At 56.7% G+C, this 26152-nt stretch overlaps 8 protein-coding genes across 8 annotated transcripts; 6 read left to right on the forward strand and 2 right to left on the reverse strand.

Moving 5' to 3' along the window:
• Nucleotides 1-1081: 1081 nt before the first annotated feature.
• Nucleotides 1082-1627, forward strand: DCS_03312 (uncharacterized protein; the record flags this gene model as incomplete). Its single annotated transcript, XM_040800633.1, has 1 exon — nucleotides 1082-1627. One exon carries the CDS (start codon nucleotides 1082-1084, stop codon nucleotides 1625-1627), a length of 546 nt encoding a protein of 181 aa, XP_040655666.1.
• A 4101-nt stretch (nucleotides 1628-5728) lies between these two features.
• On the forward strand, nucleotides 5729-7984 carry DCS_03313 (uncharacterized protein; the record flags this gene model as incomplete). Its single annotated transcript, XM_040800634.1, has 1 exon — nucleotides 5729-7984. One exon carries the CDS (start codon nucleotides 5729-5731, stop codon nucleotides 7982-7984), a length of 2256 nt encoding a protein of 751 aa, XP_040655667.1.
• Nucleotides 7985-8056: 72 nt separating this feature from the next.
• On the forward strand, nucleotides 8057-8728 carry DCS_03314 (uncharacterized protein; the record flags this gene model as incomplete). The annotated part of the gene is made up of 1 exon (XM_040800635.1): nucleotides 8057-8728. The coding sequence occupies one exon, from the start codon at nucleotides 8057-8059 to the stop codon at nucleotides 8726-8728; it is 672 nt and encodes a 223-aa protein (XP_040655668.1).
• Nucleotides 8729-10403: 1675 nt separating this feature from the next.
• DCS_03315 (uncharacterized protein) lies at nucleotides 10404-10751 on the forward strand (the record flags this gene model as incomplete). The annotated part of the gene is made up of 1 exon (XM_040800636.1): nucleotides 10404-10751. One exon carries the CDS (start codon nucleotides 10404-10406, stop codon nucleotides 10749-10751), a length of 348 nt encoding a protein of 115 aa, XP_040655669.1.
• A 2622-nt stretch (nucleotides 10752-13373) lies between these two features.
• DCS_03316 (uncharacterized protein) lies at nucleotides 13374-13601 on the reverse strand (the record flags this gene model as incomplete). Its single annotated transcript, XM_040800637.1, has 1 exon — nucleotides 13374-13601. The coding sequence occupies one exon, from the start codon at nucleotides 13599-13601 to the stop codon at nucleotides 13374-13376; it is 228 nt and encodes a 75-aa protein (XP_040655670.1).
• Nucleotides 13602-14530: 929 nt separating this feature from the next.
• Nucleotides 14531-17302, forward strand: DCS_03317 (subtilisin-like serine protease PR1C; the record flags this gene model as incomplete). The annotated part of the gene is made up of 3 exons (XM_040800638.1): nucleotides 14531-14647; nucleotides 14718-15083; nucleotides 15146-17302. 3 exons carry the CDS (start codon nucleotides 14531-14533, stop codon nucleotides 17300-17302), a joined length of 2640 nt encoding a protein of 879 aa, XP_040655671.1.
• Nucleotides 17303-17469: 167 nt separating this feature from the next.
• Nucleotides 17470-17961, reverse strand: DCS_03318 (uncharacterized protein; the record flags this gene model as incomplete). Its single annotated transcript, XM_040800639.1, has 1 exon — nucleotides 17470-17961. The coding sequence occupies one exon, from the start codon at nucleotides 17959-17961 to the stop codon at nucleotides 17470-17472; it is 492 nt and encodes a 163-aa protein (XP_040655672.1).
• Nucleotides 17962-21839: 3878 nt separating this feature from the next.
• Nucleotides 21840-25265, forward strand: DCS_03319 (uncharacterized protein; the record flags this gene model as incomplete). The annotated part of the gene is made up of 1 exon (XM_040800640.1): nucleotides 21840-25265. One exon carries the CDS (start codon nucleotides 21840-21842, stop codon nucleotides 25263-25265), a length of 3426 nt encoding a protein of 1141 aa, XP_040655673.1.
• Nucleotides 25266-26152: the final 887 nt, after the last annotated feature.

A 26152-nucleotide genomic window follows, 5' to 3' on the forward strand; every position in this document is an offset into this window, starting at 1 on the left:
ATTCCCCTAAAAGCGTACTATATTACCGATTTTGCCTAACGACTTGCTACTCCTTAACATTATATGGCCGTATTCCTTGGTAGTTAACTCCTTTTGTTAAAGGCCAATTGGCAGGATCTGCTAGTACGATATACCATGGGCAGGTGAAGCTGTAAGTTTGGACTAGTTATGTAGATCATTACGCTAAAAATTTTGTACCGGCAAAATTGCCCTTCGGACAAAATCCGAAGGCTTTTTTGGCCGCCCTAGTACTGCGGCTTCCTAGCAATCTGTCCTTCGTTGGCTACGGTGGCCAGCCGGATGCTTCGGAGCTTGTAGGCCGCTCTAGTCCATTTGTGTTTTGGCGACTGACGTAACTCGGGATGCCCGGGGCTTTTGCTCCGAAAGCTTGGATCAAGGACTAAAACTTAGTTGCGCGGGCCTGATGGATGCGGGGGGTTGGTTAGTAGGATTAGCGCTTTGATCTGCAAACTGTTACGGGGCGGCGCTGCTACAACAGGGGCCGCACGTATTTGTGATATTCAACGATCCATGTCTCCTCCATTAACATACAAATACCGACTGTGTTCTTATACTCTTGTGCGACCTGGCGCACGTGACTTAGCGGCATCGCACGTGACTTGGCGGCATCGCACGTGACTTGGCGATATCGCACGTGATGGTGCCTCCTTGCTCCCATAGGGGGTCGCCTGTATTATCGCTGCGAGCCGTTGCTTGGGCAGCGCCCAAGTGAGCATACGGGGTGTAACCCCTAACACAAACTACCCTAACAGATTATGGAAACCTATAAACTCCTTCTACTCGGTGGGATTTTGCAGGACAATTGAATAGGTGATTCCTTCCACCGGATTTGAATCCTTTAAAACCCGATTTTCCGACGGTGACTTGGGGCTTTTGCTCTGAAAGCTTGGATCAAGTACTAAAACTTAGTTGCGCGGGAAATGCGGACGGAAATGGATTTGGTCGTTGTGTTGGGCGAGAAATAAATGGAAGAGTACTCATAATTATACGAACGTTTCCTTTATTCATACGATTTTTTGCCTAGCGCCCCACAACGCTCCGCTATCAAATTTTAGTGCCCATGCAGTACAACAAGATACATACGAGTTACAGCACTAGCAGTCACAGCAGCGGCCCGGCTGGTCACAGCTCTGGCAGTCACAGCAGTCCCGGCAGTTACAGCAGTGGCCCGGCTGGTCACAACGGCCCCGGCAGTCACAGCGGTCCCGGCAGTCACAGCAGTGGCCCGGCTGGTCACAACGGTCCCAACAGTCACAGCGGTCCCGGCAGTCACAGCAGTCCTAGCAGTCACAACAGCGACCCGGCTAGTCACAGCGGTCCCGACAGTCACAGCGGCGGCCCGGCCGCACAACTGCCCCCGGCAGTCACAGCAGTCCCGGCAGTCACAGCAGCGGCTCGGCTAGTCACAACGGCCGCGGCAGTCACAGCGGTCCCGGCAGTCACAGCAGCGGCCCTGCCAGTCACAACGGTCCCGGCAGATAAAACAGCGGCCCGGCTAGTCACAACGGCCCCGGCAGTTACAGCAGCGGCCCGGCTAGGGGATCTTAATCTTACAGTATCATATATTAAAGATGTTTTTCTTTGCGGATGGATCATTTGCCAATAATAAAGACCTGACCTCCCAGATTGGCTATATTATTGTACTAGCTAACGAAACGGAACATACAGACGAGCAGTTCAAAATACAGGGTAACATTATTCATTGGTTATCTACTAAGTGTAAGCGAGTTACCAGAAGTGTACTTGCTTCCGAGATATACGGTATGTATCTGCATTGGATTAAGGCTATGTATTAACCCAAACAGTCAATACAATTGCCAGCCGACTACAGATAACCAATATCCCCCTTATTATGTGTACGGATTCGTATTCGCTATACGAATGCCTAGTTAAACTAGGATCAACAACCGAGAAGCGATTAATGATTGACATTATGGCGATACGATAGAGTTATGGGCGACGAGAAATATCTAAATCCGTTGGATAAAAGGAGGTAATAACCCAGCCGATGCAATGACAAAGGTCCAGCCCAATAAGGTACTGGAACGGCTAGTATCTACGAATTAGATTGATATACGCATCGAAGGTTGGGTTTACAGGGAGTAAAGGATTAAGTAGGATTTTTATCGGCAATTTAAAGAGCTGCCTGTGTGTGTTCTATGTATATAGTAACCAAGAGTAGACTAGGATAACGTAATCGTGCTCCATACGATTACGGAGAGGATAAAAGTAGCCGCTCAGGGGCAGCCTCTTTTCCCTCCTTTCGTACCAAATTGAATCCATTGAAAGAGATCTCTTGTTACCAGTTTCCCCACAACCGAACCAACAATACTATTGGAATATTTTGTGGATGCATGGGTACCCGTACAGACCTTGCATGCGCAGGTACCCGTGCGCCTATTGGATCCCATTGCGACTAACAGGGAGGGATAAGTGGGATGCATTAGCGCAACGTCTTTTCTCCTCCCTTCATACTAAATTTGAATCATTCAAGGAGATCTCTTATTACCAGTTTCCCCCAGATCCGAACCAACAATACCCTTCGCATACTGAATCAACTACAAAGGAGCGGATAAGCGCGGCCAGTAAAATCATCAGGCGTAGAGGCACTAGGTATAATGACAGGTTGGCCAGGTAGTGAAACGGTAAACCAGTTACCAAACGGTCCGCCCCACCCCACTAACCGTAAACAAAGTGGAAGGGGTAGGCAAATCCGGCCGCCAAGTAATACTTAGAAATACATTTATTCGGGTCGAAAGCGTAAGCTGATATAAGTGGTATCGAAGCCGAATTAACAACACCTGTATTACAACCGAACGCATTCCCATCGCCAAGGAAGAAGAAACCCCCGTTATCAGCCTGACTACAGAACGTATATATCCCGGTCGTCGGTGGTACATACTAGCCTTGATTAACTAATGAAAAGTTATTGGTATTTACTGCAGGATTAAATGATAGTGCTACCATATGAAACGATAACCTGTAAGTAAGCTGTTCTGCTATTGGAGTTTGATAAAGATAGTTATTAGGACCGCGTCCAGTAATCGAACCAAGACCAGAAGAATTAGGTTCATTTGGATAGTAGTATGACTTAAATCCAGATGGTAAGCTAGGTGCACAAGAAGGCTGTAAGGTAGCAAGTACACACGCCCCCGTAGGAAATTCCGTAACGATAACACTAGTGGTACAGGGGTGAGTGCAGCCTATTGGTGGTGTAACTGTTTGTATGCCGACTATGCTTCCAGGTACTGTTGTTGTAACTATCTTATTGGGAATACAGAGGAGCGGATAAGCACGGCCAGTAAAATCATCAGGGTTAGAGGCACTAGGTAAAATAACAGGTTGGCCTGGTAGTGAAACGGTAAACCAATTGGCAAACGGTCCTCCCCATTGGCCGTAAACGAAGCAAAACGGGTAGGCAAAACCGGCCTCCAAGTATTTGGAAACAAATTTATTCGGGTCGAAAGCGTAAGCTGCTATAAGTAGTATCGAAACCGAATCGATAAAACCTGTATTACAATCGAACGCGTTTCCATCGCCAAGGAAAAAGAATCCCCCGTTATCAGCCTGATTACAGAACGTATATGTTCCAGTTATTGGTGGTACATAATAGCCTTGATTAACTAATAAAAAGTTATTTGTATTTACTGCAGGATTAAATGATGGTGCCACTATATAAAACGACATCCTGTTAGTAAGCTGTTCTGCTATTAGAGTTTGATTAAGATAGCTATTAGGGCCGCGTCCAGTAATCGAACCGAGACCAGAAGAATTAGGTTCATTTGGATAGTTGTATGACTTAATTCCAGATAGTGAGCTAGGTGCACAAGAAGGCTGCAAGGTAGCAAGCACACAAGCCCCGGTAGGAACACTAAGAGTAAATGATGGAATAACGATAATAACAGTGCCGGTAGAGGCAGTTCCGCTAGGTGGTAGAGTCCTAATTGAAGTTTGGGTTCCTGTACCGATACTGGTCAATATAGTGTATGGTCCAGTAAATATGGATAATGGAATAACGATAATGATAGTACCAGTAGAGTTAGTAACGCTCGGTGATAGGGTGGTAATTGACGTCTGGGTTCCTGTACCGGTACTTGTAGTGGTAGTATATGGTCCAGTAAATGTGGATGATAGAACAACGATAATGACAGTACCAGTAGAGTCAGTACCACTCGGTGACAGTGTTGTGATTGACGTCTGTGTTCCTGTGCCAGTACTTGTAGTGGTAGTATATGGTCCAGTGAATGTAGAAGATAGAACAACGATAATGACAGTACCAGTAGAGTCAGTACCACTCGGTAACAGTATCGTGATTAACGCCTGGGTTCCTGTGCCGGTACTTGTAGTGGTAGTATATAGTCCAGTAAATGTAGATGATGGAATAACGATAATGACAGTACCAGTAGAGTCGGTACCACTCGGTAGTAGGGTCGTGATTGACGTTTGGGTTCCTGTACCGGTACTTGTAGTGGTAGTATACGGTCCAGTAAATGTGGATGATGGAACAACGATAATAACAGTACCAGTAGAGTCAGTGCTACTTGGTAGCAGGGTCGTAGTTAACGTCTGGGTACCTGTCCCGGTACTGGTCATTGTAATATACGGTCCAGGAAATGTGGATGTAGGGCCAACGGTAACAATAATTCTTGTAGGGCAGTTACCAATACATCCAGTGGATGGTAAAATAGTACTAATTCCCGATTTCGGTCCCGTAGTAGATTCTGTAATAACACCTGTTGTACTAATAGTTATAATAAGCCTCGTAGGACAGTTTCCAATACATCCAGCTGAGGGCGGTACCGTACTTGTGCCAGCTGTTGTCCGTAGGTAGTTTCAAGAATAAGACTACTAGTACCGACGGTTACAATCATTCTTGTAGGGCAGTTGCCGATACATCCAGAAGATGGCGGAATTGTACTACTCCCGGGCGTTAGTCCATAAGTAGATTCTGTAATCGCATCTGTAGTACTGACGGAAAATAGTACCCTAGTAGGACAATGTCCAATGCATCCTAGAGAAGGGAGTATTGTGTGTTGTATGTACATAGTGGCCAATAGTAGACTAGGATCACGTGATCGTGTGGGGCACGATTACAGAGAGGATAAAAGTGGCCGCTTAGGGGCAGCCTCTTTTCCCTCCTTTCGTACCAAATTGAATCCATTGAAAGAGATCTCTTGTTACCAGTTTCCCCCAGAACCGAACCAACAAGTATTGTACTAGTCCCAGCCGTCGGTCCATAGGTTGATTCGGAGAGGCTACCCCTAAGCGGCTACTTTTATCCTCTGCATAATCCGTATGGAGCACGATTACATAATCCTAGTCTACTCTTGGTCACTATATACATAGAACACACAGGTACAACCGGTGCAGGCACAACAGCTTTGGACACAACAACTGCAGACATAACGACTATAAATTTATCTGGCTCAAGCACGACAGGGATGAGCACGACAGAGTTCGGTACAACAGATTCAGGCACAAAAAGTTCAGACACAACAGCTGAAGTCACTACAGGTTCAAGTACATCGGTCCCAAGCACGACGGGGTTCAGCACAACGGGGTTCAGCACAACAGGCCTAAGCACATCAGTTTCAGATACAACAGGTACGGGAACAACTGCTACAGGAACAACAGGTACGGCAACAACAGCTATACATCTACTATAGGCACAACAGATACATACACAACAGCTACGGACACAACAGCCATGGACACAGCAGCCACGGACACAGCGGGTACGGGTACAACCGCTACAGGCACGACAGGTACAAACACACCAGGGCTAAGCACAACGGGTACAGGCACAACAGTTTCAGGTACGACAGCTATAAGTTCAACTACAGTAGGAACAACAAGTGCGGGCACAACAGATACAGGCACAACAATTTCAGGTACAACAGAAACAGGCCCAACTTCTATGGACACAACAGAAATGAGTACAACAGGTACAGCAACCGGTGCAGTGTCAACAGATACTGTCTCGACTACTGCAGGAACAACAGTAACAGCAACAACAGTTACCGGGACAGCTGTATCAGGGACAACGGCAACAGAAGCTACGGAAACAACAGCTACAGCTTCGGGAACAACGGGAACAGGCTCAACCTCCGCAAGCTCCACAGGTACAACCACAGCGGTAACCGCCACAGGGACTACAGCAACGGGCACTGCATCAACAAGCACACCAGGAGCGATTACCACAGCTTCTAGCACAACAGCTACAGGAACAACAGCAACAGGCTCAACAGGCACGGGCACTACAGCTACAGAGTCAACCACGGGAGCAGCAACGACAGGCTCAGAGACGACAGGTACAGTGCCAACAGGTTCAACAACAGCAGTGGCAACAGGCACAGGCACAGCAAGTTCAGGGACGACGGCCACAGACTCCACTGCTGCAGGCATAACAAGTACGGCCACGACAGGTACCAGCTCACCAGTTTCAGTCACAACAGACACAGGGACGACAGGTTCAAGCACGTCAGGTTCGGTAACTTCAGGCTCAGGGACAATGCCTACTGCAACAACAACTGCCTCCAGAAGCACGCAAAGCACGGGGACGACTGGTTCGGGTACATCAAGCTCGGCAACTACAGTTGCATCAGTTTCAGGGACAGTATCAACTACAACAACAGCTGCACCTACAGGCACACAAAGCATAGGGACGACAGGAACGGGCACGACTGGCTCAACAACTTCTTCAGCAGCAACAGCTACAGGCACAACAGGTACTAGCAGCGACATGACGAGCACGGGCGCCGGTGCAGGTACAAACACGGCGAGCACCACCACCATGGTCGCTACGGCTACAGATGTTACGACTATAGACTCTTCCTATACCACAGCAACTGCTACGAGAGCTACAACTGCGGGTGCCACGACCGTGGCCACGTCCACCGATACCACAGCTGTCACTTCTGTTGATACATCAGCGTCATTGTCGGTCCCTATAACCACAGCCACAACCGCAACAACAGTAGCCGTTACGAAGTCTACAAGTTTGCCAGCCACGGTTACAAGCATCAGCACCGCAGCCACAGGCACGACCGCTGCCGACACAACAAGTGCCGCTGGAACGACCAAAGACACAGCAACGACATCGATGGGCACCACAGCCACGGCCATCACCACGGTTGTAGACACGACAGCCACCACGGCCACGGGTAGTGGCGTCTTGACCACAGCTACTGTAGACACGTCCACGTCCATCCAGACATCTGGGGTTACGACAGGAACCGGTTCCACTACAGGCTCGACGGTTACCGGAACGACGTTGCCAACTACCTCTCTCACACACACGACGACTACAACCTCGGCGACAGATAGCGGAACGCTGCTTACAGACACCACCACGAGCGGCGCCGATGCATCTACCAATACGGCAGTCACAAGCACGACGGCCGTTGGCAGCACCACTTTGGACTCTACGACGAGCACGGATACTGCTCAATCGACGGCTGACGGTACAGGACAATCGCGTACCACCACCAGCACGGCAACGGCAGACTCGACTGTTGCCACGACGGCGGACGGCACAGGGAGCTCGCTCACCATAACCGGCACCACGACTGCAGAATCGACAGGTGCCACGACGGCAGACGGCGCAGGGAGCTCGCTCACCATAATCGGCACGACGACTGCAGAATCGACAGGTGCCACGACGGCAGACGGCACAGGGAGCTCGTGCACCACCACCAGCACGACGACCGCAGACTCGACAGGTGCCACGACGGCGGACGGTACAGGGAGATCACGCACCATCACCGGCACCACGGCTGCAACTTCGGGAACCAGCACAGGGGCATCACATACCGGAACAACTCTTCCATCGACGGCTACGGACACGGGGGCCACCGGCATCACAACTCAATCGACCGAAGCAAGTGTCGCCGCGTCGACTACAAGCACGGAATTGGATGCAACTACCACTTTCGCCACGACGGAAACGGGAACAGGAGACTGAACAGGAAGAAGCAGAACCTCGATTGGACGCACCACATCGACTGCAGGCACGGAAAGGGATACCACTACGACCATGGCAACGATCGAAACTGGAACGGGAGACGGAACAGGACGAAGCAGAACTTTCATCAGACGTACCACATCAACTGCAGGCATGTACAGGGATACCACTACGACTTTTGCAACGACCGAAACCGAAACAGGAGACGGAACAGGAAGAAGTCGAATGGTTACAAGCACGAGCAAGGCAATGACGAGCATTGTGGTCAGCACGTTCACAGCTACGACATGCCCAGAAGTCACTACGAGTGATGCTGCAGGCAACGTAACGACGACAATTACCACAACCTTTACCATAACGTGCCCCGTGGCCCCGACGGTTATCACGTCGTGTGGGCAAGAATTTACCATTGATTCTCCGGGCACAAAAGTCTTGGTGGCTACCTTGACGAAGATTGTCTGCAAGGACTGCGTCCGAGAAACGGCAGGGCAGAGGCCGCAGGGGAAGGGTACCGCCAGCAGACCACCATGCCCGACCTGCACCCCCCGGAGGGCACACGAGCCATATGGGCAAGAGGACGAGTCCGACGAGGTGGCGGCAGGTTTTGGGGCGGCGTCTACGTCGGGACGCGTGGGCCATCAGGGCGCCGACGAGGTGGTGACGGCTGCGGCGGTCACGACTCGGCGATGCCCGTGGGTCCTTGCCACCGTCGCGATGCTTCTGTTTTCCGTCCGCTTGTTCTAAAGTCGACCGAATGAGTGTTCAGCAGGTTGGAATGGGGACATGTGGAAGGGTGTTTTTCTCATGGATACATTTGCTACCAGCCTTCCTCGACGGGGAAATCTTCCATGGAGGGACACATGCACATAGCGGCACATAGAAGGCTCACAGTTGCAACGTACAAACCAGAAATGTAAACAATTCAAGCCACTTCACCTTGCACGAGGCTACGATTGCGACGATTAACCCTATCCCTAGGCTATGTCTCGAGAATACATCCGCCGTCTAATGCGCCTGTTTGCAGTCAAGAAGGGCACTCAAGGTAGGCGTTGGAAGACTGTGAGCGGACATATTGGACAAGAGATGCCTTGGAAGTTGTAGAATATGATTTTGGGGTATGATTCGACTGATAAGGCGCGGGCATCCCACAGTCTGCGGTCGGAGCAAATAAGCACAACGCGGACAGGGGCAGCCCCCCCCCCCCCCCGAACCCCCCCTCGCGACTCTCCAACGGGTTCATGCACGAATATTCTGTTAGTCCAAACTGGGAAAAAGCAGTCCATACGTAGCCGGGGTCGTGCCTGAATGACGGCTCGTGGAGGAGCGGTGGCGGAGGCTGGGAGACTTGAGGCGGCCGCCCGGCGCCAGCTCGTCAGGCACGACGGCTCACGATGTGTTATCGAACGAGGATGCGGGGAAAGACCCTTACCATCTAGACGCATTGCAGAGGAGGGGAGGAGGACAGGAAGGCGTCGGAGACTTATGTTGATGGATGCCCAGAGCGGACACGTGCCTGTTGCCGCGGCCGATGATGGGATGCAACGCCAGCACGTTGAGTGATGCTGCTGCGTTCACCGTCCCATTCACGGTCCACGTTGCTTCTTCTTCTTCTCAAGGTGTATCGAGGCGCAAAAGACGGCGTAGGCCTCTTGGACAACTCAATTACTCAGCAGCAAGATCCTAGCCGATGTGGACACGGACGACGGCCAGATGGAAGTCTTTGCCGCCGCGGCTGTGCTCCTGTCCGACATGGGCCACGATAGTTGGGCGTGTCGACAGAGCCTAGCATTATTTCATGCAGATACACTGATGGAAGCGGAGATGGATGGGATGGATTGCCATGCATGTCCATCTACGCATCCTGCCTGCCTGTAGATGTCGGTCAGTCGGTTGCTGGCCGGCGAGGTGGCACCGGTCTCGGTCTCGGTCTTTGATCTCGTCCACGACGACTCGTACGAGTGCAAAGCGCACCGAAAGCAATGACCGAGGTCATCGCTTGACGATACGAAGAAGCGGCGCAACTGTCGACACTTGGCAGCAGCGGCAGCACCGAGGACAAAAGGGGGCTGCTACCTGCTGCTTCTGGCGTCTGCCGCCAACGCCGCGGACGAATGGATGACTGTCTAGACTCGAGTCCGATCGGAGCAAGAGGCCATGCTCCTTGGGCGCACATGGGAATCGTTCATTCGGTCACAGCGCACGCACGATCCCTTGTCGTAGCTGGATACATGGTCGCCGGCCGCGGAGCCGCCCGGGACGCCACCACCTTCCCAATCGAGGCATGGAGCCGGCATCGGCATAAGTGGGTCCCTGGTCCGCACGGAGTGGGGCCACGGATTTGGTACGTACCGTGCCGTCGGCACCGCACTTACACCAACATTCACTCCTACTCCTACGCTTCCACGGCACCGGACCGAGGATGGACGGCGGCGCGTGCTGCGTTGCGTTGGCCCAGGCCAAGAGGCGGACGGACGAAGCGCCAGGGGTCGCGGCGCGGTCGCAGGCACGCGCAGCACGCACCAAGCACACGCGCCGACGCGGCCAAGGGACCGGGGCGCTGTCACATCTCGCCTACCACCGCCACACCGCCCTCACCGGACCACACGATCTCGTGTCGGACTCGGGCGAGTCTTTGTCTCTCTCCGATGCCGGAGCCCTCGCTCTGTGCTCGCGTGGGAAGCGCGACGACGTCAAGGGAGCTCGGCTGCCGGTTCCCAGATGCGACGGTCCCGCGGGCGGACGGGCGACGGAGCAAGCATGCGGATGAGGGAAAGGGGCGACGGCGAGAGCAAAAGGAGAGGCGTCGCATGCTGGGCGAGATTTCTGGGCGAGATGGGCCAGCCCGTCGATGACGTCCCTCACCGCCGGCGGCTCGTGGCGGACGACGGAAGACGCAGATTCCCCAAGGGACGGGCTCGTCGCCTCACGGCACCATTCCTCGCCTCGTACCGTCATGTCTAGCCGCCCCCCCTTCCCCCCTCGACGTTGCCGGCGACGAGGATGATGACGGACGAGACAGGCCAAGGCGGCGTGGCCGGGGTCCGGAACCGGCCGCGAATGCCCAAGGGGACGAATGGAGGCAGGGGAATCGAAGGGAATTTATGGAGACTTTCTCAATGGAGAAGCTGCTGGCCTCACGTAATCGCCGGGCTCCGTTTACGGGCGCATCTACATCAACATGTGGGAATAAGCAATACGCACCCACACTGTCATCGATCCGGGACGGATGCTACGTCGTACTCGGGCGAGCACATGTACAGGGCACCACCAGGCATGGACTTGGAGCACGGTGTCTGCATTTCTCGAGTGCAAATATTGGAGAACAGTTGCGAGGAGCGGCGTTGCTTGAAGTGCAGTCGTTTGGAGAATAGGGGCTTGGAGCGCTCCCATACAGGTACCAGTACTTGTTACTTGCATAGGGGGTGCAATTGCTTGTACCAGTACGGAGCACAAGGAGTAAAGTTACAAGCATGAACTTGTACTCCGTGTGTGTACTTTGTGCTTGTACTCCGTGTGTGTACTTTGTGCTTGTACTCCGTACTTGTTGTACCACGTGCTTGTAATCCATGCTTGTATTCCGTGCTTGTACTCTGTGCTCGTACTCTGTGCTCGTACTCCGTGCTTGTACTCCGTGCTTGTACTCCGTGCCTGTACTCTGTGCTCGCACTCCGTGCTTGTACTCCGTACTTGGAGTTCAGGAATAGCATCACCTAGGTACTTGGTGATTATAGTGGATTGGTGGAGCGCTGGACGCTGGAACCGCCGATGCCACAGCGCTCCCGTCGATCATCTGGTCCCTTTACCCCGCACGCGCTCCCCGGACGGTCACTGTAACGGATTCGTACAGGTACTTGCTTGCACCGTACACGGACACCTCCCAAGGGTAATGCTGTGGCCTGTCCTTGTGCGCTGTGCGCCATACATGTACATGTACTTGATTGTGAGGTATACTTACCTGCATGGCCAGGTACACCTACTTGCATGGACAGGTACACCTGTTGTACAGAATCCGCCGTCTGCATGTACATGTACTCGGAACTTGCACACCGACAGCAGCCACACCTACTTGCATGCGCATGAACACCTACGGTCTGGCATCAATAGTACAAGTGCACGTAAAAGTGCATGTAAAAGGACAACTATCGTATCAAAGTGCATGTACAAGGACACCTATCGTATCAAAGTGCATGTGCAGAGACCGCCTATCGTATCCAAACGCATGTTCCTGTACAGTGCCTTAGGCATCTACTTGGGGTGCACAGGTACCCAATACAAGTAAGCACAGTGCACCCGCAGAATCTACAGGTGCCTTTGCCGCCATAAAACGTGCATGTACTCAGTACGGCACAGTACATACCAGTACTTGTGCATGTCACCGTGGCCTATTTTGAGGTACAAGAAATACTCCTGCAAGATGTACATGTACAGTACACGGCACTAACCAGCATCTGCAGACACACATAGGGTACCTCCATGTACCAGGTACACCTCCGTGTCTACATGCGCCTGTACCTTCAATTGCCCCAGCTGCAGCACCGAGTACATCTACAGTACTTGCATCTACTTGCGCGCGAGCATTCGGTACATCTACCACGTCTATATGTACATGTGGCCGCGCGTACAGATGCACTCACGACGCATGTACATCTACCTGCATCTCCATGTACACGCGTATACTGCTTGGTACATCTACCACGGCTACATGTACATGCGCCCTCACGCACAGATGAACACGGCAATGTATAATCTACTTGCATCTACGGAGTACATGTACACCCGAAACTTGGTACTTACGTCCGCGTCTACAACTGAGTACAAGTGCCAGATGCCCTCACTGCACATGTACATCTACTTGCATCTACATGTACACGCGAATACATGGTACATCTACCACGTCTACATGTACACGCGCATACTTGGTACATCGACCACGTCTACATATACATGTGCCTTCACGCACAGATGCACTCACGGCGCAAGTACATCTACTTGCATCTACATGTACACGCGCATACTTGGTACCTCCACCTCGTCAACAACTACATGTGCCAGAGCACATGTACATCTACTTGCCTCTACATGTACACGCGCATACTTGGTACATCTACCACCTCCACAAGTACCTGTGCCAGATGCCCTCGTGGCGCATGTACATCTGCTTGCATCAACATGTACACCATACTTGGAACGTCCACCACATCAACAACTACCTGCGCCAGAGCACATGTACATCTACTTGCCTCTACATCTACCCTGGCCTATGGCGCATTGCGGGTCCTCCCCGGCCGACCCCACATGCCTACCCGGCGGCCGGGCGGGCCATGGCGGCCGGTTTCCCGAACGGGTAGGTGACCATGTCGACCTGCTATCGTGCGCTTGTCCGCCTGAATCATCTGCGAGCCCTTGCCGGTGATTCTGCATTGGCATTGCGACCGTCATCATGTGCAGCCCATGTGCCCGTCGTCGCATCGTCGTCCATGGCATCCGTACCGCGAGCTCCGAGGCATCGGCGCGAGCTGCCCCGGAGGAAAGATTCCGCGGCTCGCGACCCAAGTCCGGACCGCTCGTCCTCCGATTGCGTCCTTTTGTCTGTCGTGGGAGGGCCCGTGGCCGTCATGCGAGGAACCAGGAAAAGGCATCGAGCACCCGTGGTAATCTTCCGTCTTCGCCTGCTCGTGTAACCTGTCCGATGCCGGCAACGTGGGGCCCCGACATCCTATCTATCCTCACGACCTCGTGGGGACGGAGCAGAGGAAGGAATAGGCAACGGATAACATCGTTCCGTTCGCATCTGCCGCGGTGGCCCGGAGTGCGTGTCGAGCGTGATAACGGCCGCCCATCGGCGGTGGCCCCGGTGCCGTCGATGCCATCCACGCCGCGCCGGTGACTGCTCGCTTCCACCGTCGGCGGCGGTGGATTCTGAGAGGAGGCAGAGGCCAGGATAGGTAGCAGTCGTGCCCATTTCATCTGGTCCGGCCACCCAGTCGGGAAGCTGGCGAGCGATGAGCCAAGCCGGCCCCTGCAATCACGTCGACTCCTCCCCCTCCTCGTCCCGTCCGGACCATCAGCCGTAGCGGTAACCCGCAGATGGCGGTGCATGGATCCTTGTGGTACGAGTAGCTGCGAGTAGATGCGAGTTGGTGCGAGCGGGTGCAGTTCGGTGCTGGTCCTGTGCAGCGAGGGCGGCTCATCTGCAATCTTGGGGTCCGCTTCGTGCGATGTGACCCTCGCCCCTCGCCGTGGCTTCGACAGGGGTTGGCCCGGCCTCCTCGATCCCTCCCACGCACTCTCTCTCTCCACACACTCTCTCTCCCCACACACTCTCTCTCCGTACACACTCTCTCTCTCCATACACACACTCTCTCTCCACTCACTCTCCCTCTCCACACACTCTCTCTGCTTCCTTCAGCGGCAGAGGGCCGGTGCGGACAAGCCATGTCTTCGTCCGTCTCCTCCGCAACGGGTATATAGAGTCGTCAGCGCCGCCCGACGACTGCCTCTCCTCTCCGGTCCCCAGCCGTCGCCATCTTGCACTCGTCGACAGTCATGGTCCGCACATCGCTTCTCCTGTCGCTCGCCGCGGCCGCCTCGACGGCGCTCGCGAGCAAGGCCGCCGTCAACGTCGTGCCCGGCGCCTACATCTTCGAGCTCGAGGATGGCTATGTGAGTCGCCGCCGCCGCCGCCGCCGCCGACGACGACGGCCGATCACGCCCGCATGCTGACCGTCGCCAGGACCCCAGCGCCCTCGACAAGGCCGTCGGCAAGGAGGGCAAGACGCGCATGAAGCTCGACTACAGCCTCTTCAAGGGCGTCTCCGTCCAGCTCAACGACGTCAACAAGGCCGAGGAGAAGGCGGCCAAGATCGCCGCCGACCCTGCCGTCAAGGCCTTCTTCCCCGTTCGCCTCTACGACATGCCCAACCCCAAGGTTGAGTGGATCGGGACGAACCCCAAGGCGCACTTTGCCGACGTCAAGAAGCGCTCGCCCGCGAACCAGACCGAGGACACCTTTTCCCCCCACGTCATGACCCAGGTCGACAAGCTCCGCGCCGAGGGCTTCACCGGCAAGGGCATCAAGATTGCCGTCATCGACACCGGTGTAAGTCCCTGGTCCCCCCCCTCGAGCTGACCGACGGCCGAGTCTGACGAGCATCGCCGCAGATCGACTACAAGCACCCGGCCCTCGGCGGCTGCTTCGGCAAGGGCTGCCTCGTCTCCTTCGGCACCGACTTCGTCGGCGATGCCTACACCGGCAGCAACACGCCCGTCCCCGACGACGACCCCATGGACTGCGGCGGCCACGGCACCCACGTCGCCGGCACCGTCGCCGCCCAGCCGAACAAGTTTGGCTTCACCGGCGCCGTCCCTGACGCTTCCCTCGGCGCCTACCGCGTCTTCGGCTGCAAGGGCCAGGTCGGCAACGACATCCTCATCGCCGCCTACAACAGGGCCTACGAGGACGGCGCCAACATCATCACTGCCTCCATCGGCGGGCCCAGCGGCTGGTCCGAGGATCCTTGGGCCGTCGCCGTCCAGCGCATCGTCGAAAAGGGCGTCCCCTGCACCGTCTCCGCCGGCAACGAGGGAAATCAGGGCCTCTTCTACGCCAGCGGTGCCGCCGACGGCAAGGGCGTCACCTCCATCGCCTCCTTCGACAACACCCTGACGCCGACGCTCCTCTACCTCGTCAAGTACAGCATCGACGACGCCAACGACGTCGACTTCGGCTACGTCCCCGCCCAGCCCGGCGCCTGGGACGGCGTGACGCTCGAGGTCTACGCCACGAGCACCGACGTCACCATCAAGGACGACGCCTGCACCGCCCTGCCGGCCAACACGCCTGACCTCGGCAACAAGATCGTCCTCATCCGTCGCGGCAGCTGCAACTTCTCGACAAAGGCCGCCAACGCCGCCGCCAAGGGGGCCAAGTACATCATGATCTACAACAACGTCGCCGGCGCCATGTCCATCGACCTCTCGGCCGTCCCCGGCGTCCTCGCCGGCGGCATGACGACCAAGGAGGTCGGTGAGGGCTGGATCAAGGCCATCAAGGACGGCAAGAAGGTGACGCTCAAGATGGCGAGCCGCGAGAAGACGGACGTCTCCATGGTCGCGAGCCCCAACAACGCGACCGGCGGCGCCCTCAGCACCTTCACCTCGTGGGGACCTACCTGGGAGATGGACCTCAAGCCCCAGGTCGGAACGCCCGGCGGCAACATCCTCTCGACCTACCCGACGGCCCTCGGCGGCTACGCCGTCCTCTCCGGAACCTCCATGGCCTGCCCCATCGCCGCCGGCATCGTCGCCCTCATCGCCGAGGTCCGCGGCACCTTTGACCCTACCCTCATCGACAACCTGCTCTCGTCGACGGCCAACCCGCAGCTCCTCAACGACGGCACCAAGTTCTACCCTGCCTTTGCCCCGACGGCCCAGCAGGGAGGTGGTCTCGTCCAGGCCTACGACGCGGCCTACACGACGACGCTGCTCGAGCCGTCAGCGTTGTCCTTCAACGACACCGAGCACTTTGCCAAGTCGTTGAAGCTCACCATCAGCAACAAGGGCAGCAAGGAGATCACCTACAAGCTGTCCAACGTGCCCGCCATCACCATGTTCACCCTCGACGCCGGGACCATCAACCCGGGCACGTTCCCCAACGACGCCTCCCTCGCGGCCGCGACGCTCAAGTTCAGCCAGGATTCCGTCACCATCGGCGCCGGAAGTTCCGCGTCCGTCGAGGTGCAGCCGACGCCGCCCTCCGGCCTCGACGCGAAGCGCCTGCCTCTCTGGTCCGGCTGGGTCGCCATCAACGGCACCGACGGCTCTTCCCTGTCCATCCCCTACCAGGGTCTCGCCGGCTCGCTCCGCTCGGCGACCGTCATGGCCTCGGACAGCGCTTGGGTCGCCAGCTCGACCGACAAGGACCTCACCGCCGTCAAGGCCAACATCACCTTTACCGTGCCGTCGCCCGGCAGCAAGAACGGCACCAAGGCGACCCTGCCGGCCGTCGTCGCCAACCTCGCCCTCGGCTCGTCCCTCTTGACGGCTCACATCGTCCCCATGACGACCTGCCCTCCCAAGAACCTGACGACCGAGTACTTTGGCCACAACTCCATCGGCCAGCCGTACGGCTTCCCCAACAAGTACCTCACCCGCGGCGCCGGATCGTACCCGTGGGATGGTCGCCTCGACTCGGGCAAGTACGCGCCGCCGGGCAAGTACAAGTTCATCGTCCGCGCCCTGAGGATCTTTGGCGACGCGAGCAAGAAGTCGGACTGGGACGTCAGCGAGACGGGATCCTTCTACATCAAGTACGAGTGAGAAGGCTCGGGCATCGGGGACGCGGACCGAGGGGTGCCGGGAAACGAGACGAATGAATGACTGAAGAGCATGGATATCCCTTTTTTCTGCATGTATATATTGGTTGCAAAGGGCTGGGTCGGTGGACGACTGCCGGGTTGGTAGACGACTGCCAGCTTGAATTTGTCCTATTTTCGTTGCTCGCTGCTTCTTGATGTCCCATTGTGTCGTGCGTCGACTTCTTCTACAGAAAGAAGCCACTCCCAGATGCGCTTTTCTTTGGCCGAAGCCGGGACTTTGGCCGAAGCCAGGAGCATAGTCGAGGGAGGGAGAGTAGAACGATCGAGAGCATCGGCAAGGCAAAAGACGGCCGCCCAGATATCGCTGTCGGGTGATTTTGCGACGACAGCGTCCACAAGTGGCCGAAAACATTCTGGCTTGATTGCGCGTTGATGGACATGATTTTTGAGACGGAGCAGCTTTTCTGCAATATTATCGCTTGTATCCGGTACGGGTAGGTAGTAGGCAGCTGAAGACAGGATAAGTATTCCTAAAAGGCTTGCCACCACTGCAACTTGCAGCTTATCAGCGCAACCGCGCAGCTTGATGCGAATATCGTTCAATGACTCATCAAGCGGATGCTCTGCAATGATCTTGATTTGTTCCTTGCTTAGGGCCATGATCGAGAAGGTCGTGCTGTGCCGGTTTGGGGGAGTAAAGGTGGAAACGTGAAGAATAGAAGGGCCAGAATAGAAGTTGCACGAGGCAATCGCGGAATCACGTGATTGTAATGGTAATTCTTCTCACTCGTTACGCAGTAGAACAGGCAAGTCGGCTTCGCCACCAAGTCGAGTTGTTGGAATACGTGAATAATGTCTCGTGAAATGCTCGTAGGGGTAGACTTTTGTACGGCCAGAATACAAGTGCACTCATGAGATGGCAACGCGGCAGCCTTCAGCAGCATCACGATACATGGCGTGCCTACTGGTTCTAGATTAAGGCGTGCATCGGAGCACCGTCCTCTATTGGCTCTCAGCAATCGGTGCCTCTCGCCAGGCAGCAGTATGCATGAGGCTAAATGTACTCGTAAATTTCACCACCCATCATGTGGTCCGGGTAGGCTGCTGTCTGTATAAGAAAAGGCAAGGCAAGACAACTCTTTCCCGCTTCCCCATCGCCCTCGGCCCAAACAAAAATATCAACGTCGTTCCCCTCCCGTCTTCCCTTCCCTCCCTAGCCCTCGGCGCTGTCATGCTTCTTCTCGCCGGCTCAGTTGGTAGGCGTATCGTCGAGCAGCTCGCCCTCGTTATTCTCACACGCTCGCTTCGTTGCTCTCTGAAAGACGGAAGAGCATGAATATCCCATTTTTCTGCATTGTATACTTGGTTGGAAAGGACAGCGGCTGCCTGGTTGGTAGACGACTACTGGCATGAATTTGTCCTCTCTTTTCGTTGCTCGCTGCTTGATGTTCTATTTCGGTCCATCTGATGCATGAAGCCTACACAAAGTCGGTGCTAGTCTCATGGTATTCTCGCTGCTTGATGTTCTGCTCCGGTCCATCTGATGCATGAAGCCTACACAAAGTCAGTGCTAGTCTCATGGTATTCTCGCTGCTTGACGTTCTGTTCCGGTCCATCTGATATATGAAGCCTACACAAAGTCAGTGCTATTCTCATAATATTGGTCGGCAAAATGCAAAGTTTCGTGGGTGCATGAGACGTAGGCATTTGTCGCCCGGAGCCATGCCGACGCCAGACGTTGCTTTCACGCAGCTGCCGATGACGCAGGTTCAACGGGGAAGAACGCTTGTCTTTGACATCTCGGTGAGTTGCAACATCATGAGGCACGTGGGGCAGCACAGGCGGAGTTACCAGTCTGCAACGCACATGGTCCCCAATGACGGATGAGCCCTACCCCTGCAGTATCCTGGGGCCATCGCCGTCCAGCACCTCGTCGAGGAGGGCGTCCCCTGCACTGTCACCGCCGGCAATGAGGGTAACCAGGGTCTCCTCGGGGCATCACGCTCAGGAAGGAAGGAGACTTGCCAGCACCCGGGAGCCGGCCAATATATTTTTTCATTCAGTTTTCTGCTTCTCCTGGAGAAGAGCGGCCTTTATCAAGGGTCGGGCTGTAAACCGCGTAGGGCAAGTCTCATCGCACGGGCGATGTCCGAAGCTGACCAGGACTAAGGTTGTTGGAATCAACTTGGCGTGTAGTTCTGGCCCGAGGGATGAGAATCCTGCCAAAGTCACTGAATTTCTTGGAAACGTCGTAGAGGCTTACGCGACAACCTCTCATGGGGCAAGCCTTTGCTTCCGGCTGCAACGCCAGCACAATGTGACTCCACCTCGGCGTGAATGTCATTGATGGCGGACAAGATGCTGCCGACAAGATGCTGCCGACGACAGTCCTGGTGCCATCTTTCGTTGGGGGGGGCAGCGAGCGTGCGAGGGCGACGAGGGGCGAGCTGCTCGACGGCGTACAGCCGCCAACTCAGCCGGCGAGAAGAAGCATGGACAAGAAGAGGGCCAAGGACTGATGAGAAGACGGAATGATGTTGAGGCCTTTGGTTGGGGTGATGGGGGCCTGGAAGCGGGAAAGACTTGGCTTTGCATGTACGGAGTACCAGCTGGAGGCTGACGAGCTTGTCCGCGTCTCGAATCGCCAAATAATTCCGGTATTGATGGTACGCCGTAGTTACCAGTACAGCACGCCTTCGAGTACGATCTGACTGTGCAAGTACAAGCAGGCACCTCTTATCAGGCCACGTGATGGACGATATACCGCACTCGGAGTACCTGTACTTGCCGCGACGAGCATCATTCACCGCCGCTTCCTTGTACTGTAGCGGCACTTGCGGTACATGTACATGGATGGATTGGACTCGAGCCACGTGCAGCTGAATGCTGGCCTGAGGCTCCAGCTCTGGCAGGCAAGGCCTCTTGATTGCCACGGCAGTATGGAATCAATAGCAAGCCGCACTGTACAAGTTCTTTCACTTGCCAACGTGTCCTCAGGCACTTGCTACACTGTATTTCTTCGTACGGCACTCTGCACAGCACGACGACAACAACCAGTAGCACTTCCATCGGATAAGCGAAAGCCAACAGGTATATCATCGAAAGCTACGAGGAAAGGGGCGTCAAAGGGATGGCTCGAATGGTGGCGTCTCGTCGGATCGCTGCCGTTGCAGAGACGCGGGAGGGACAGCAATTTCCAAAGACTCATCGATTCCGGTAAAATATATTATGTATTATCTGCCATCGGCCACGACAACCACCAGCTCGTACGCCTACAAATGCCAGTCGTTGTCGGATGGATCGAATGGTGGCGCCTTGTCGGATCACTGCCGTTGCAGAGACGCGGGAGGGACAGCAATTTCCAAAGACTCGTCGATTCCGGTAAAATATATTATATATCATCGGCCATCGGCCACGACAACCACCAGCTCGCATGCCTACAAATGCCAGTCGTTGTCGGATGGATCGAATGGTGGCGCCTTGTCGGATCACTGCCGTCGCAGAGACGCGGGAGGGACAGCAATTTCCAAAGACTCATCGATTCCGGTAAAATATGATATATATAATTCTGCCATCGGCTACGACAACCACCAGCTTGCACGCCTACAAATGCCAATCGTTGTCCGACATGACTTCCGACAACGGGCAGCCGCCATCCCAGACGGATGTCGAAGCAGTTTCATATCTGAATCAACGAACCATCGATTGCTGGCGAGTCCAAGCCGAGCCTGTATGCGCCTGCGCCTCTGGAGCCTGTGGGATATTCACCAAGACACTGTAGGGTTACGGCAGCCCTCCGTACGCAAGAGAGCAAGTGCCCGTACTGTGCAGCTTTGCAAGTGCCTTCTACATGTGCATGCACCACGTCCAAGTGCGTCCCGCAAGTACAAGTACATGTACACCACACCTACAGGACGTTGGCCTTGGGGGAGCCGGCCCCGCAATGGCCGCTGTGGCATCCGTCCTTCATTGGCTCTTCCGCAGCTCCCAACGCCTCCACCATTCGCCAGAGCGTCAGCCTCAGGCCAGGCAGCAGCATTCGGCTGAATGTGGCTCGAGGCCATTTCATGCAAGTACTGCTACATGGAAGCGGCGGCGGATGATGCTCATCGCTCCGTACTGCTACGTACTCGCACGAGAGGCTCGCAATCCATCATCCATCACGTGGCCTGGGTAGCCTGCTGCCTGCACTTCAAGGCAACTCTTTCCCGCTTCCACATCGCCCCAACCAAACCTCCATCAACATCGTTCCGTCGTCCCTTTCCTCCCTCAACGTCGTTTCGTCGTCCCTTTCCTCCCTCAACGTCGTTCCGTCGTCCCTTTCCTTCCTGGCCCTCGGCGCTGCCATGCTTCTTCTCGCCGGCTGAGTAGGTGGGCCTACGCCGTCGAGCAGCTCGCCCTCGTCACATCCACACGCTCGCTGCCTTTTCCGCCGAAAGAGGGCATCATTGGCTTGCATCATTGGCTTGCATCATAGGCTTGCCTCGTCGTCAACCGAGCGGTCCATTTCCCCCCTCTCAGGCCTGCACTTTTTCGCCATGGCGTCCTTTGCACCCCTTGCCGGCTTTCAGCTGCCGTTGCGGCCCCGTCTGAGTGCCCTCTACGACGTCACCAAGAAATCCGCCGACTTTGTCGGCATTCCCCTCCTGGGCCAGGACCACAACCCCGACGTAAAAGACTTGCAACGCAAGCTGCGCATCCAGAGGGACCGCTTCTCCAGCTGGGGCCTCGAGTGGTCCGATTCGAACCAGGCGTCGGAGATGGAGGAATCCCTCTCCAGGGCCGGCCTGAGCGAGGTCGTCGGCAGCATCCTGTCCACCATCAAGGACATCCACGCCGAGGTGGAGCCCATGTGGCTGAGGCTCAAGGCCGCGAGCGAAGGCTCGCCCCGCGAGAAGTCGTCGCTCGTGAGCTGGGATAAGGCTCGCTTCGAGGATCTCGTTCGTGACCTCACCTCGTGCATCGACACCCTCTTCGACCTCTCGCGCGCCCGGTCCGGCGTCGTGCCGCGACGCACGTGCAAGACGGCCTACGTGACGCCCGAGCATGAGCTTCGTCCCTTCGAGTCGACCCGCATGCAGGCGCCCCAGCAGATTGACCCCAAAACCCTCACTCACCTGCCGCCTGCGATGGAGGGGACCCCGCCTGCGATGGAGAGGACCGTCGCCTTCATGAGCAGGACGGCCTACGCGGAGCTCAACCCAGAGGCCACCAACGGACCCATCGCCCCGCTTCTCCTCGAGTATGCCGCCTTTGACCCCATCTTCGCGACGACGGGCATCATGCCTCCCATGGCCCTCTTCGAGAAGCTCTTCGCCGGCCTCCTTCAGGACTCGCAGCGTCCCCCGGCCGCTTGGACCGGCCTGCCCCGTCTGCTCGGTTACTTTGAGGATCTGGAAAACGCAAGGCTCGGCCTCGTCTATCGATTCCCCACGTCGTTTGATCCCGTCTCGGTCGACGAAGCGACGCAGAAGCCCGCGTTCAACCTGCCGACGCTGCGTCAACTCCTCTCCGCCGGCGGCCCCGAGCCTCCGTTGGAAGCCAAGTTTCGCCTTGCCCACAACCTGGCCAACACGGTATTCGACATGCACGCCAGATGCATCACCCACGGCAACTTGACGGATGCGAGCATATGCTTCGCCAAGGCCACGCGTGGCTTCGCTTCTTCGCCGCGCGCCGTCGACATCAGACGGCCTCTGGTGTCCTCCTTTGACCTCTTCACCCCACCCGTCGTGCCGCTCGACTTGTCCTCTTGGCATCATCCGTTGGATCCGCAAGAGGCAAAGCCATTCCCCGTACCGGCTTTGACGGATCGGCGCGTCCTGGAGTTGCATGCCTTGGCCGTGCTCCTGTTGTCCATTGGTCTGTGGACGAAGCACGATGTCATCGCCGCCCAGATGGCATCGGCACCACCCTCAGAGTCGCTGCTGGACGAGCTTGCCGTCCGATGCGGCAGCTTGTACAGGAAGGCCGTGGAAGTCTGCTGGCGGGGAGCGGACGAAGAAGCGTCCGGGAACATCACCGGCGTTTCACTTCTTTCCTCGGTCCAAGATCGCGTAACCCGCTACCTCGAGACGTGCTGCATTCTCGACGGCGTCATCGGGCAGGAGGAGCGGCTCGCCCCCAAGCTCCAGCCCCATGACAGCCAGCAGCTTGGCTCGAAGGTGCCAGAGGGAGGCTTGAGCGATGCGAAGACGTCGACGCCGGAGCGCGACGCGAGCGATGCAAAGGCGTCGACGCCCGAGTCGCGCCGCAAAAAAGAGGCCACGAGGGAGGCGGAGGCCATGGGTAAGGCGGCCGCCGCCGTGGGTACGATCGACCCGCTCGCCCCCGTCGTGTGCACGATGCGCGCTAACGCACTGGCAGACACGACGACGGCGGCGGTGCCCAAGATGAGACTCTATCCTCACGTTCCGCTCGCACCCGACGACGTCGAAAAGTGGAACAAGATCCTGATGCCCCAGATTAACCAGGCACTTCGCCACTTCTATCGCAAGCACGCCGAATCCGTCGAGATTTCCCTCGAGTCCGTGGGCACGAGCCCAAGCAGGACGCGGCCGACGGTCCTGGTCGTCTGCGCCTCGGTCGGCAAGGTCCGTGCCATTTTGAAGAAGCAGCTCGGCTGCCTGTTCGACGGCACCACCGGATTCGCGCTCAAGGTGTGCAGGGGGTGCGTTGTTCGATCGCGCAAGCAGTCGGCCACGGCAACGGCGGACGCCGAGGGCGACGACAACGCGGTGGAAGCCGCCAACACGGACAGGCAGCGGCGCGTGCACAACGGAGCGAGCATCGGCGCCTGGACCGGCAAGCGTCATCTTCCTCCCGTCAGCTACGGCGGTCTGATACTCGTCGACGGAGTCCAGTTCGGCATGACGGTGCACCATATGCTCGACGACCCAGAGCTCGACGACGACGAGCAACAGGCCATCCGCAGCATGAAGGCCGACGCGCACGCACAGGGCAAGGGGGCCGAGGACGATGAATATTGCCTGTCCGACACCGAGTCGGAGGCTAGCTTCGCGGAATCCGACGACGTGGCAAGCGACGACGGCGACGAGGACGACGCGAGATACTTTGCCGCCGGCGACATTCCGGGGCTCGATCCCGGTCTGCTTGACGAGCCCTACGTCGTCACGCAGCCTGCCCTGGACGACGTGAGGGAGAACTTTTACCCCGTCGAGGAGGATAAGGATGACGAGCACCTCTGCTCCATGGGTCTCGGGGAGGTGTACGCCTCGAGCGGCATCCGCCGCCGGTTGGCCCACGGCCTCGTCCACGAGGTGGATTGGGCCTTATTTGAATTCACGGATTCGCGGCCGCCGGGCGACAACGAGATGCCCCGAGCGTGCGGAAGCGGCGACGGACGTTTGAAGCCGGCCGACGGCAAGGCGGACGCGCCCGTTCTACGACCGACCAGCGTCGTCCCTTCGTCCTCCCTTCCCGGCATGGCCGTGCAGTGCATGGCGCGGACGAGCGGGCTTCGGACGGGCCAGATCCTGCCGGCGTTGACGAGCGTCAAGATTTACGGGCGCCAGACGCCGAGCCACACGTACCAAGTCACGAGCCAAGCGTCGGGAACGGAGCGGAGCGACGGCGAGGGTGGCGCGCCCATCGGCACGCCCGGCGACAGCGGCGCATGGATCGTCAATCGCCACGACGGACGGCTGTGCGGCCACGTGCTGGCATGGAGCCAGAGGAAGCGAGTGGCCTACATCTGCCCCATGGACGTCCTCCTGCTCGACGTTGCCGAGACGGTCAAGGCAAAGGAGATTCGGCTGCCGGGCGGCGCTCCGGTCCCCTGCTGCGGCGACGAGCCGGTGGGCCGGACGGCGGCGGCGGACGATGAGGCGGCACCGTCGACGAACGTGGACGAGGCAGCGTGGTACGGAGAGGTTTCGCCCTTTGTCTTTGGTCGGCTCGAGGACTCTAGCTTTGGCAGGAGCTGTAGGATCGGCCTCCACTGAGCGAAGGAAGGACGACAAGGAAGCATGCATTGCCGGCCAGTGTAGCTGGCGTCGGTGGAATTGGATCTGGCGGCATTGGCCAAGAGCGCCGTCTGACGTTGTCACGGCCATGTTGGGTCGTCCCTCGGGCCGAGGATGCGTCCCTCGGGACAGGCTGATGCGTCTCTCGGGCCAGGGAGGTTGAGACACGGCATGTGTATTGTTTTGATAGCAGCAATCACATAAAAGTCATCTTCCCAATTTTCGTCACGCTCCTGGCGGCTATATTGGCTCATTCCTCGGGCCAAGGAGGATGCGTCCCTCGGACGAGGGAGGTTGAGATACGGCGTGTGTATTGTTTTGATAGCAGCAATCACATAAAGTCATCTTTCCAATTTTCGACGCGCTCCTGGTTGCATATGGCGGCCATGTTGGCTCGTCCCGAGGGATGCATCCCGAGGGCCAGGCGGATGCGTCCCGAGGGCCAAGGAGGATGCGTCCCGAGGGCCAAGGAGGATGCGTCCCAAGGGCCAGGCAGATGCGTCCCTGTGGCCAAGGAGAATGTGTCCCTCGGGCCAGGCGGATGCGTCCCTCGAACCAAAGCGGATGCGTCCCTCGGACCAAGGCGGATGCGTCCCTCGGACCAAGGAGGTTGGCACACGGCGAGTGTATTGTTTTGATAGCAGCAATCACATAAAGTCGTCTTCCCAATTTTCGTCGCGCTCCTGGCGGCTATACTGGCTCGTTCCTCGGGCCAAGGAGGATGCGACCCTCGGGCCAGGCGGATGCGTCCCTCGGGCCAGGCGGATGCGTCCCTCGGGCCAGGCAGATGCATTCCTGTGGCCAAGGAGAATGCGTCCCTCGGGCCAAGGCGGATGCGTCCCTCGAACCAAAGCGGATGCGTCCCT

Source organism: Drechmeria coniospora, chromosome 02 (assembly GCF_001625195.1).
Source record: "Drechmeria coniospora strain ARSEF 6962 chromosome 02, whole genome shotgun sequence".
Taxonomy (NCBI): Eukaryota; Fungi; Ascomycota; class Sordariomycetes; order Hypocreales; family Ophiocordycipitaceae; genus Drechmeria; species Drechmeria coniospora.